Raw genomic sequence first — 13,068 nt, forward strand, 5'->3', positions numbered from 1 at the left:
TCCAGCTGGGCCCTCACTACTGACCAATATGCTCTGAGCCTGTTTCCTCACCTGCAAAAGGAGCTTCTCTCCAGGGCCCCTGGTAACCGAGGTGATCTTTGCGATCCTGTTTGGTTATCGCTTATTCTACAATTACACTTAATAATTGGGAGGAAGCCAGTGATCACAATGGGGCCATTTTTCTGGATGTTGTTTTCTCAAAATTTGGATGTTAGATTTGAGTTCCCAGCAAGGAGTTCTGTGCACATAGAGAACGTATTCCTTTTCCGATTCATGTGGGTTGTCTTTGTTTTGTTTGTTTATATTAGAAGTCTCCTGCTGTGAAGGTTACTCATTTTAAAGGCTGCATGGGAGAGGCCTTCCTGAACGGACAGTCCATCGGCCTGTGGAACTATATTGAACGGGAGGGCAAGTGCCATGGCTGCTTTGGAAGGTAACGGGCCCCGCAATTTAATATATAGTGTCATTCATGTCCCATAGCTGCTTAGGGAATTCCCATGCCCATCACGGTGGCCCTGTCATGTCAGTCGTCTTACCCCAAAGGATAGGGCATAGGTCATTTACTAATGGAAGCATGGGCATCATTTTTAACCTTTAAGAAGTAGTTTTCACTGTGTCTTGTATGCTTTCATCGTGGATCATATCCTTGAGAAGCACCAGATACCTTCTCAAAGCACCTTCTGTCCCAGAGAGCCATGGGAACATCTTCGATAAATCACTGTACATCTTCAGTTTGGAAATACTTCCAAGGATGAGAATTTTGTTTCTGCCACCAGTTTTTATAGCTACATACTTTCTCATTTTTAAATTCTGGAATTCTAGAAATTAAATGCCTTTGGCAATGGAGAACAACTCCCTGACATCGTTTGGCAGATACCGCTATAGGAACAGGCATTTAATAACAATCTCACCGAGCTCAACAGCCCCCGTTTTCGTTTCTAAAAAGATAACTGCAACCCCAGAAGTATACAAATCTCGTTTCCTCAAGCTTTCGTAATTAAGACAATAGATTGCTTCTGCCATTAGAGAAATGTAACATCTGATATAATTCTGTCATCTAATGGGCTGCTCTGTCCAGATAGATATCTGTAATTAACAGGGAGCCGTGACAAGATCAGTTGGAAGCAACTCCCATTACATTTAGAAACTCGTGGGTGAGTTTTCATTTTGTTACTGTCAGAGCTGTTTTCTCTTAGGGCTCGTAGCTTGGGATTTTGTGGTTTGAGCCTTTTATTTGTTTCCTTCCCTTGACTTCACTTGCTTTCAAAGTCATGACCAGAAGTTTGGTTTTTGGAGCCTTATGACTGAAAAAAATATTAGCTTTGGAGTTTTTTTCAGGCTCCCTCTCCTACCAGATCTCTCTCAGTGACTTTATAATAAGTCACCTCACCTCATGGAGACTTGGTTTCTTCTTCCAGAAAAGGAAAATGAAAATCTTGTTGTCCTACCTCCCAGCACTGGTGATGAACACTTAACCATGATGTACGTGAAAATCCTCTATAAACTCGAAACCCCGGCCCCAGTGTTCCACTCTGAACTTCCTGCAGTCACAGTCCGTTGCTTTTTAGGTAGATGCCTCAGAATTATTTTCTTGACAATAAGCATGTGAAACCCAAGGTTTTGCAATTGGCAAATAAGATAAAAAAATGATACTGCCCAGTGAGGTATGACACCAGCTCTAGAACTCTGGGAGCCAGACTTCCCATCACTTTTTCCTCATGCTGTTTTTCTGATAGGGAAGTTTCCCGAGCAATTTAGTGATTCTAACTTGAGAACTGTTCCGACCCTTGGGCTCTGGGTCGCAGATTGACCCCTGATCATTAATCTTACTTGTAGAAAGGAGAGTCTGAAGAGAGCTCAAAAATTTCTAATATAGAAAATGCCCCCTACTTTAGCTGTTGCAGTATTCCTAATTTCACCCATCATTTTCAGGGTTATTTTTAACCCCCTGGCCTTAATACTCATTAAGGAGGGCATAGATTGCATGGAGCACTGGGTGTTATATGCAAACAATGAATCATGGAACATGACATCAAAAAATAAGGATGTACTATATGGTGACTAACATAACACAATAATAATAATACTGCTGGCCTTGAATTGCAGTAATGAGGGAACTTAATGACTACTAGCTCTTCTCCTCATTTGCTGGAATGAGAAAGTCCATTTTCTATGTGGCCATCGGTTTTCTTCTCTAAAGAAAACCCTCCCACCACATGTCCACCCACCCTGGACCCCCAGGGAAAGATGAAGGTTGCTACAGACCAAGAGGAGGGATTAGCAGGTGCTCCCACTGCCCCATCGGCCTCCACCCTATTCCTGGAACTGGCTTTTTTGGTAGAAGCCTGACCACCCACATGAACTTCAGGATGAGATCGACTCATTAGCTCAAACAGAGGTTTTCTGGGTACGGAGCAAATCAGCAGGCTATCCTTATGTTGACTACCATGCCTAAAGTATGTTTTTTAAAAGAATACTAGTTTAATAGGATATTAATATTTTTTTCTAAGTGGGGATATACGGTGTGTCCCGACTATAAACTGTTGGGAAACACTGAGTGAAACAGTTAAGTACACTGTCTTATGGTGAGGCCATCGGAGCCTCTGATACGCTTCCACACACTAACCGTGTCCTCGGGAGCGGCAGCAGTCCCAAACTCACTTGATCCCCAACTGTTTAAAAAGCATTTCAGAGTTGCCTACATTCCATAGAACATGCAGGGGCAGGTGCAGAGACAGACACAAGGGGGCGCTTTCTGTCTGTCTTTTTATTTATTTAATTTTTTTTTTTTTTTAAAAGATTTTATTTATTTATTTGTCAGAGAGATGAGCACAGGCAGATAGAGTGGCAGGCAGAGGGAGAAGCAGGCTCCCCGCCAAGCAAGGAGCCCGATGCGGGACTCGATCCCAGGATGCTGGGATCATGACCTGAGCTGAAGGCAGTCGCTTAACCAACTGAGCCACCCAGGTGTGCCTGTCCGTCTTTTTAAATTGAGTTGTCTTCATTTTAGGCAACCTCCCCTACTTATTAGACGAAGACTTTGGCTTAGAGTTAACCAACTAATTCTAGGAAATGAATCAATGTTAGCAGACTGGCGATTAGAATTCATGTGCTTTTGACCTTCTTGTTTAAGTAATCTGCCATTATTAAATCATTAGTGTGGTCCTCTGATGTCCTTTAGATTTAAAAATTAATTTTCTCAGAACGAGCATTTACCTTTGACTTCTATTACCAAGGAAACGAACTGATTTTTTTTTTTACTTTTTTATTCCTCTTTGAATATATTTGCCTTTTTTATATGTTTTTGGCATATGTTTATAATTATGATCTCTTAAATTCTTAAAGGACATTATACAGTAAGCCACTGATTCTAACAGTTTTCATCTAAATATGGAAAAACCTTTTTATTTAATTAACAGGTCTTTATTCTTGTATTAGTGATGAGTGGATGTTGTGACAGGCTGTGTTGGGACCTTTGGGACAGGCCAGTCTCCCGTGTTCCGGGCCCCTGCTAGCTGCTGGCGATGTCAGCATTAGTCATTGGAGTTGATCTTCTCCAACGTCTCCTGGTCTCTAGGAAAGACACCTGTGGAAGCACAGAGAAAGTTCTCTGCCGCTGTGGCAAGTGGAGGCACAGGTGAAGTGGCATCCGGGGCCCAGGTGTCCCCACCACTCACTGTCATACAGCTGCCCTGAGTGCTGATGGGTAGTACAGCAGGTGCGACCCCCTATCATGGGAGCTTGCATCAGAGGACTAGTGATTCTTAAAGGCTCGTTGGGCTGAGAGCTGGGGAGGTAAGGTTGTTTTGGCAACCAGCCAGCTTTCATTTGTCCCAGAGTCCCTTGCCTGTGCAGGGCCCCAGAGCTGCCTTCCTGTGGTCCACCTGGGAACAGGCACCTGGGCTGACTGGTGATACTTGTGGGTCTCGTGGTTATAGAACAGAAGCCTCAGCCACAAGGGGACAAGCCCCAGAAAAGTGTCATTGGCCGGGGAGGGGGGAGCAAGAACTTTCTCAGGAAATGCACAAACATGGTTTCATTTGAGTGCATCCCTCATTGTGGCTAACTCATGTGGCCAGGCCCCGCTGATGGAGAGAAACCAGAAACAGAGAGCTCCCCTCCTCAAGAACAGGGAACTCATTAGCTCTGGAGAGGGAGAGGGCGTGCACAGCAGGACTAGAGAGATTTCTGGACTTTTGTTTGAAAAATGGCTTCACCATTTTCTTGGGTGTGCCCTTGGACAGGGTACTTAATCTTTGAGGCTCCGCTTTTAATAGGCAAAATGACATCCCTTTGGGGACCTTTGAACATAGCAAAATAATCAGAGCTAACTGGAGTGAACATTTAAGTGCCAAGTACTGTTTAAAGGACTTTACATGTATTAAATCATATATAGCCCTTCCCGAGAGCTTCTATTGTCCTTATTTTACAGATGAAGGTAATGACACACAGAGACGTTAGGTAACTCTTCCGAGTTCACACAACTAGTAAAGGGGGAGACAGGGATTTGAACCCCAGCAGTCTGGTTCTAGAGTCTGTGTCGTTAGCCGCATGAAACTGTGACCAGACAAGAAACAGAGCAATGGAACATACCTGCAGGAATTCACAGGTTTCAAAATGAAATAATAGAGAATTAAACCATAGCTTCCTCATGCAGAGTGCATTTCCTTTAAGTTATACTTCTAAGAAAGGTCAAGGGACAGAAATCTTTCAAAAAAGCAGGACCACAGGAAGCTGTCAGCTTGAAGCCTCAGGTTTCATAAAGCACTGATATTTTTCTTTTGTTAATGGAAACAGTGTCACCGTTTGGTTACATGTCCTGCTTAGAGATGTGGCTCTGAGTTTGGGTATTACACCTTCAGCTGGGGAAAGAGCAAATTCATATCCCCCCCCCCCCCCAAAAAAAAAAAAAAAAACCCACATCCAGGTTCTGAAGCCCAGAAATGTATTTTTTAAATGTATTGTGATATGTTCCAGATAAACTTACTTTGTATTTGAAGAGTGAATAAAGTCAGCCTTTTGAGGTATGGGGATGACCAGAAAACACACGGACCTGAGAAGTACCAAGGTCTATTTTAAATAACTTTGTTGTAAGCACACCCCACAGATTTTTGAGATGGGTGCTGTTGTCAATGATGGTTTGTTTGTTTCTTTTCTTTTTTTTTTTTTTTTTTGGTAAAGTGGTCCTTCTGCTACATTGGTACATACTTGTTTTCCATCACTATCGCAGTTTAACTGATGCATTACTTAAAACCAGCAGATAAATGATAAAATGTTAATATAAAAACCAGCAGATAAATGATAAAATGTTAATATAAAAATTACTCTGAAAGCTTTGGAATTAAGAAAGGGCAGTGATAGTAAAGGAAGTCAACAAATGAAAATCTACCTGATAAGTAGAAATATTTATAGCAGTTATCCATCCTTTGAAGACCTTTCTTCTTTCTTCTTCCAGTGAACACGGCCTATGTTAACTTTCTTTTCTGTACAAAGCAACTGGACTTTGTCTTGCATAATCTAGCAGCATATTTTAAGATAGGTCTTAGAGTGACTTATCAAATTATGGAAATAACAGTTCTACCACAATGTTTGTGAGGGGAAGCCCTCAGTAAAGGTATCCTTTCTTTTTAACCACCTTCCTGAGAATAGGTTGTATTTCCTCTGCTCTGTCTTGCAGCCCCCAGAATGAAGACTCCTCCTTCCATTTTGATGGGAGTGGGTATTCGGTCGTGGAGAGAATGCTCCGGACGACGGGGACTCAGATAGTTATGCTTTTTAGTACCTTTTCACCCAACGGGCTTCTTCTCTATCTCACTTCAAATGGCACTGTAAGTATATTCAGTCAAATTGTTGTGAGGATATTTATGTTTAATGACTTCTTTGTGAGCATATACAAATATAAGATATATATATGTTTGTCATACTAGTTCCTCATTTTAAATATTTTTATGTTATAAATTCACTGAAGAACCATTGTAAAATACAGGAGAGCACCAAGTAGAAAAGAGCCATCCTACCATTTATGGAGATCAATGATATTTGTTATTAAATTTTGACTTTCCTCTATCTTGTTCAATGTTCATTCTGATCACTGTGGCCTTCACTGAATTCCATCTATGGGAACTTAATGTTGTTTTTATTCTATTGTGGGGTTGATTTCTCTCAATCTTCTAGTTTTTTTTGTAGGACTGGCCCATTTATGAATCTAAATGAAAATGATACAAAGGTTCCACTTCTCTTACTGTAGATTTTGGCAACAATGTGTTTCTCTCCTTTATACCTGTGTAGTACTCTAGAAAGTCTTCCCAGATATTTCAGTTTCCTAACAGAGACTTCTGATGGTTGGGCCAGATCCAGATTTCTGAGTTTGACTTTGGAAGGTTTTACTGTCTGCAACAGGAAGGAAAAGGGAATCTGTGAGAACGATGCAGCCCTGGGTAACTTTTTTCTCTTCTTCACAGAAAGACTTTTTATCCATCGAGCTGGTGCATGGCAGAGTCAGAGTTACAGTAGACCTGGGCTCAGGGCCTCTTGCCCTTACTACAGACAGACGCTATAACAATGGAACCTGGTACAAAATCGCCTTCCAGAGAAACCGAAAGCAAGTTAAGTGCACAGAAGGGCAATGAGATGGTACAGGCCACCCTCGTAGGAATAGAAATCCTTCCAAAATCAGGAACGCCTGAGTAGTTCAGTAGGTTAAAAGTCTGACTTTTAATTTTGGCTCAGGTCACAGTCTCAGGGTTGTAAGATCGAGCCCCGCTTAGGGCTCTCCACTGGGCATGGAGCCTGTTTGGGATTCTCTCTCTCTCTCTTCCCCTCCTCTCTTGTCTCTAGAAACTTGAAAGGAAGGAAGGAAGGAAGAAAGAAATCCTTCCAAAATCAGCAATTTTTATTTACTTTAGCTTCTTGGGTATTCTTGAATGATCTTTTAATAGAAAGCCATTGTTTTCTTTGAAATACTAAATGCTAGGATTCACATATTGCTGGGGGGAATATTATACTTCTTCTTTTTTTTTTTTTTAATGGCTTCCAAGAGCATTACCTAACAGTAAGTAGTGAATTGGAATCAAAGATCAGATCCATTCTCTTCCCTGCCACACACACAGTGCTGTCCTTCAGCAATACGTATTCTGGATTCATTGACTTCTGTACCGAGGATTTTCATGTGTCCTTTAATAGTCCAGAATACTCCCTGGTCAAACGTGCAGAATGCGAAGGAATTTATAAAGAAAGAATTTATAAATGAACTTCGTTTTTACTTTAATGTTAGAAAATGGTTTTCATTTTCCTGGTTCTTCTTTTTAGGAATCCTAGCAGTTATCGATGCATATGACACCAGTTATAGAGAAACCAAGCAAGGCGAAACTCCAGGAGCGTCTTCGGATCTCAATCGTCTAGATAAAGATCCAATTTATGTGGGTGGATTACCTAGGTCAAGAATTGTAAGGTATTTCACGTGTCATAATCATGTCTGTAACTGCCAAATGTGTTAGCTTCCTAGGGCTACTATAACAAGGCACCACAAGCCAGGGGACAGACAACAGAAGTACGCTCTCTCACAGCCCTAGAGGCTACAGGTCCAAAATCAGGGTGTCAGCAAAGTTGCTTCCTTCTGAGGGCTGTGGGAAAGACTCTGTTCCTTGCCTCTCTCCTAGCATCTGGCAACTTCAGGCATTCCTTGTGGATAATGTTCTCTGTGCCTTATTACATTGTCCTCCCTCTGTGTGTGTCTGTGTCCAGATTTCCCCTTTTTATAAGGACACCGGTCATATTAGACACCCTAATGTCCTCATCTTAACGTGATCACATCTGTAACAACCCTATTTCCAAATCAGGTCACAGTCCCAGGTCCTGGGGGTTAGGACTTCATCATCTTTTGTGGGGGACAAATTTTAACCCATAACACCTGCCTTGATTCAAACCACTATGTGTCATATTAACTGGGATGTGAAGAAACCCTTCTACAGTAAAATTAATGATTTTTTTATTTGTTGCCTTTAGAACATCTAGAAATCTTTACCAATTGTTACTAATATTCTACAATATTTAGAGACCCCATTTTCCATCATAGGTTGTTTTCCTCTAGAGATTTTAGTTGACTCTTTTTCCAGACCAAAAAAAAAAAAAAAAAAATGCTCTCTGCAGACCCATCTGGACTTCCCTTTTGTGTGATGAGAAAGAACAATGTATGTGAAAGTTGAAAGGCCAGCATCAGGAAGTTAGAGAAAAGATGGCAGAGGAGACAATGAAATAATTTTGTAACACTAATTCATGTTTAGCTTTGTGACTTGACTTTAATAATTGACATAAGCTCTCTGTGGGTCATTGTCCTCAGTGTTACAATTTTGGATTGGACAAATTAAGCCCTAAGTTTCACATCATAAAAAACAAACAAAAAATGGCTAGGAATGGCTAGCAGTCAAGGCAAGATGGATTCCAGGGAGTGGGATTATCAAATGTCCTGAGTCATCCAGCCCAGTGGTCTTCAGATAAGTTAGTAGCACTATCCCATCTTCAGCCGAGTTCTTATAGGGAATCCTAATAAGCCACATGGAAGTGCACCCACTCTGGATGCTGTAAGTTAAGCAGCCCAGATCTACTCCTCACCCCTTCTCTTTGCCAGAAATTTCTGGAGGTTCCAAGGAACACCATTTATCACCACAGTCCCATGCCCCTATCCCATCTTGGAAATGAATTAAACTTCAGGGCAGCGGTCACTTGCCCCAGGTATTAACCCTGCCAAGATGGAGCCAGGACTGGAAACCTGTCTCCTAATCCCAGATTCTAGATGTTTCCTCACATAGTGACAGCAGGGGTGGATACTCCTGTAGCAACAAGCTGTGTTGCCCCTCATCTGTGCTGGACCTAATTGGACACAATGTAGACAGTGGAGAAAAGGTCCCATTTTCTAAGAAGATATCCCAAATCACAGACTTTTATGCTAGAAGGAACTTGGGTATCTATCAAGGCTAGCTTCTTCATTTACAAAGAAGAAACTGAGTTCCAGAAAGGTAAAAATACATCCAAAATCAAGTAGTTGCCTACTGGTCTACAGCTCATTGCTCAACACAGAAGAGAGAAAAATGAGATGGGACTCTAACTGGAAACCATGTGACTTCAGAGTTCTCCTGTGACTAGCTGATGCTTCAGAGTATAACTCCGTCATCTCCATGCTTTGGAAATGAGAGCTTGGTTATATGAGAACCTCGCCCCAGCCAGTAGTGTGGCAACTTGTGAAGAAAAATAACATACTGATTTGGAGTCAAAGAAACAGGATTTGGATAATCTTAGACATTACCAAATGCAATTATTTCTTTCAGGACAAAGTTCATGACTATGTAGTTGGGCAATGGCCAATGACTTCTGTAACCATGTGATCCTAGGGAGTAGTTCTGTCCACACCTGCTTCCACGGGTGGCTTATATCCATGTTCTATCCTACATGAAACTTGGGTTTCAGTCTACATGCTACTATTTCCTTATAACTATACTGTCTTTCGTAATTGGCCCATGTTTTAATGAGTATATTTAAATTGCAGTGACTATAATATCTTCTCTTAAAATAGTAAACATTTTATTTAGGTAGCAATTTAGTCTAACTCATTAAGTTCAGCCCCTTTCCTTGGTCCTAAGAAGAGCATTCATGTGACCTGAAGTCTTCACCATCAATATCCCTCTTAGAGGAAGACCTAGACGTTTTTGCAGAATGACATATAGAAGCAGATCGTCTTTACTTGTAGACCCATTTTTATTCCTTCTTTCAAAAATGGAGTTATAAACCAGTTAGAATGGCCAAAATTAGCAAGACAGGAAACATGTGTTGGAGAGAATGTGGAGAAAGGGGAACCCTTTTACACTGTTGGTGGGAATGCAAGTTGGTGCAGCCACTTTGGAGAACAGTGTGGAGATTCCTCAAATTAAAAATAGAGCTTCCCTATGACCCTGCAATTGCACTACTGGATATTTACCCCAAAGATACAGATGTAGTGAAAAAAAGGGCCATCTGTACCTCAATGTTTATAGCAGCAATGGCCACGGTCGCCAAACTGTGGAAAGAACCAAGATGCCCTTCAACGGATGAATGGATAAGGAAGATGTGGTCCATATCCACTATGGAGTATTATGCCTCCATCAGAAAGGATGAATACCCAACTTTTGCAGCAACATGGATGGGACTGGAAGAGATTATGCTGAGTGAAATAAGTCAAGAAGAAAGAGTCAAGTATCATATGGTTTCACTGATTTGTGGAGCATAACAAATAGCATGGAGGACATGGGGAGATGGAGAGGAGAAGGGAGCTGAGGGAAATTGGAAGGGAAGGTGAACCATGAGAGACTATGGACTCTGAAAAACCTGAGGGTTGTTTTTCCATAGTCTCTCATGGAAGGGGTGGGGGCGGGGGGTGGGAGGTTGGGGGAACCAGGTGGTGGATATTGGGGAGGGCATCTATTACATGGAGCACTGGGTGTGGTGCAAAAAACAATACTATTACACTGAAAAGAAACAATAATAATAAAAAAAGATCTTGTTTTTAAGTAAACTATAAAAAAAATGGAGTTATAAAATGCAAATTTTGTTGTTCTCATGCCCTTCCCCACAGGAGAGGTGTCACCAGCAAAAGCTATGTGGGCTGTATCAAAAACCTGGAAATAGCCAGATCAACTTTTGATTTACTCAGAAATTCCTATGGAGTGAGAAAAGGCTGTATATTGGAGGTGGGAAGCATTTTATTAATGTTGGAATGAGTTTCTATAAATGTCCCCCGACTTACCCATGTAGTAAGGTAACAAAATCTAAGCCAGTGGGGGGACAGAAGAGAGATGAAGGGGAGACTGGCAGTAACCCCCACCATGGGCCATGTAGCATTCAGGTGGACCTAATGGTGTTCCTTTCTCTCTTTTGTGACCAGCCTATCCGAAGTGTTAGCTTCTTGAAAGGAGGCTACGTTGAACTGTCACCCAAGCCTTTGTCACCAGAATCGGAATTGCTGGCCACATTTGCCACCAAGAACAGCAGTGGCATCATCCTGGTTGCCCTGGGCAGACAGGGGGAGAAGCAGGGTCATCTACCGGCCCATGGGGTAAGTAGCTCAAACATTATTGCTATTCAGCCAGGAGCTCAGGAAGGAATTGACTTCGAGAAACACTAGGTGGAGAATGACTTAGTGATGAACATTTATTGTAGCTGTGTGGCCAGTTGCTTATGAGTGTGCATTTCGATAAGTAGAAGTTGCACCGCTGAATGTCTTTCCCCTCAGAATCGGTGATTGCTCTGTTACTTAGTCCATTTTCCTTGTCTAGCTACTGAGAAGATAACTTGCTGTCTACCTCTAGTTTTTTTCAAACTCATTCAGATAGCACAAACTGGGCTTTTTTCTATGTTAGGGTTGTTACTCTTTAAGGCTAAGACAGTAGTAAATCCTTAATTTTTATAGTTTTTTTAGTACACTGCTACAAGAAGCACAATTTCCCTTATCTACAAATAGGATATAAAGAAATGTGGTCTGTGATAAATACAGTGAACCAGTGGTAGGAGGAGAGAAAAGTTGATGGCTTTCCATATTTATATTCCATTTTAAGAGCATAGATATTTACTCTTACCTTTGCTCAAACTTGCATAAATCATGCAATCTGAAGAGGCTTTACAGAATGCTAATGCCTTGTCCAATGAAGTAGGGGTCATCTAACTGCAGCTCGCAGCCTGCTGTCCTCTACTGCGCGTGAGACTTCACAGACACTGCTGTGTAATTATCACAGCCACACCACAGGGTGAATGCTGTTTCCTACATTTTGCTGAGGAAATGGGTTCAGAGAACCTTATTATCCTGTCCAAGGTCACACAGCTGATTTAGGTCAGAACCAGGACTGAACACCAGTCTGTGGACCCCTCGTGCCTCCCGAGCCACTTAGAGAAGGTCTAACAATGACACAGTGGTGTATGGACTCTACCTATCTTTTCCTTTTTTTCCTAGTTGAGATGAAATTCATGTAAAAGTAACCATTTCAAGTGACCATAAGAGTAACCATTTCAAGTGAACAATTTAGTAGCATTGAGTATTTCACAGTGTTGTGAGGCCATCTCCTCCGTCTAGTTCCAAAACATTTTTGTCATCCCAAATAGAAGCCTGTGTCATGAAGCGGTCACTCCCCATCCCTGGCGATCGCCAGTCTTCTTTCTGTATTGGTGAATCAACCCCCTGTTCTCCAGATTTCACAGACATGGGCTCATACAGGGTGTGATTGTCCGTGTCTTCCGCTTGGTGTGTTTTGGAGGTTCATCCATGTGGTGGCAGGTGTCAGCACTTCATTTTTATGGCTGAATTGATATTCTGCTGTGTGTACATGGCATAATTTATTCACTGATGGACATTTGGGCTGTATCTACATTTTTGGCTATTATGAATAATGCTGCTATGAACATTCACATACAAGTATTTGTTTGGGTATCTTGAGTGCCTTGAGTTCTTCTGGGTATATGTACCTAGGAGTGGACTTGCTAGGTCACATGATAATTCTGTGGTTCACTTTTGAAAGAACTGGCAGACTGTTTTCCTCCACCATTCTTAACAGGACCACTTGCTAATCAAAGATTGCTGCTATGTCAGCAAAATGGTATGCTGTCATCCAAGGCTCACAAAGAGATTGTGAGACACTCGTATTCCAGTTCTGGTGGAGCTATTTTTAATGTGGCAAAATAGTTCTCAGAGCTTTAATAAGTTCCAAACTCTTAAACCTTTTAATCCCACTTTTAGAAATGTTAGAAACAACTTCACAGGCAAAAGCATTATGTACGGTAAGAAAAAAATGGAAACTAAATTTTTAACAATAAAAAATTGATCAATACTTCAAACATATCTATTTGTTGGCACATAATATAGCAATAAAAAGTGTGAAGGCTTGGGGCACCTGGGTGGCTCAGTGGGTTAAGCCTCTGCCTTCGGCTCAGGTCATGATCTCAGGGTCCTGGGATGGAGCCCTACATCAGGCTCTCTGCTCAGCGGGGAGACAGCTTTCCCCCCTCTCTCTGCCTGCTGATCTTGTGATCTCGCTTTCTGTCAAATAAATA

General features: G+C 41.7%; 1 protein-coding gene across 1 annotated transcript in view; it reads left to right on the plus strand.

Moving 5' to 3' along the window:
• The window catches only part of LOC111142456 (laminin subunit alpha 1), a 126,471-nt gene that overhangs the window by 99,983 nt on the left and 13,420 nt on the right, over positions 1 to 13,068 (plus strand). Inside the window, exons 47-53 of the mRNA XM_022495618.1 lie at positions 309 to 433; positions 5,678 to 5,828; positions 6,462 to 6,605; position 6,743; positions 7,309 to 7,450; positions 10,604 to 10,718; positions 10,913 to 11,083. Coding sequence (XP_022351326.1) covers positions 309 to 433; positions 5,678 to 5,828; positions 6,462 to 6,605; position 6,743; positions 7,309 to 7,450; positions 10,604 to 10,718; positions 10,913 to 11,083 — 849 coding nt within the window. The remainder of the gene's footprint in view (positions 1 to 308; positions 434 to 5,677; positions 5,829 to 6,461; positions 6,606 to 6,742; positions 6,744 to 7,308; positions 7,451 to 10,603; positions 10,719 to 10,912; positions 11,084 to 13,068) is intronic.

Source organism: Enhydra lutris, unplaced genomic scaffold (genome assembly GCF_002288905.1).
Source record: "Enhydra lutris kenyoni isolate GAN:26980312 unplaced genomic scaffold, ASM228890v2 scaffoldscaffold8, whole genome shotgun sequence".
In the NCBI taxonomy this organism is placed as follows: Eukaryota; Metazoa; Chordata; class Mammalia; order Carnivora; family Mustelidae; genus Enhydra; species Enhydra lutris.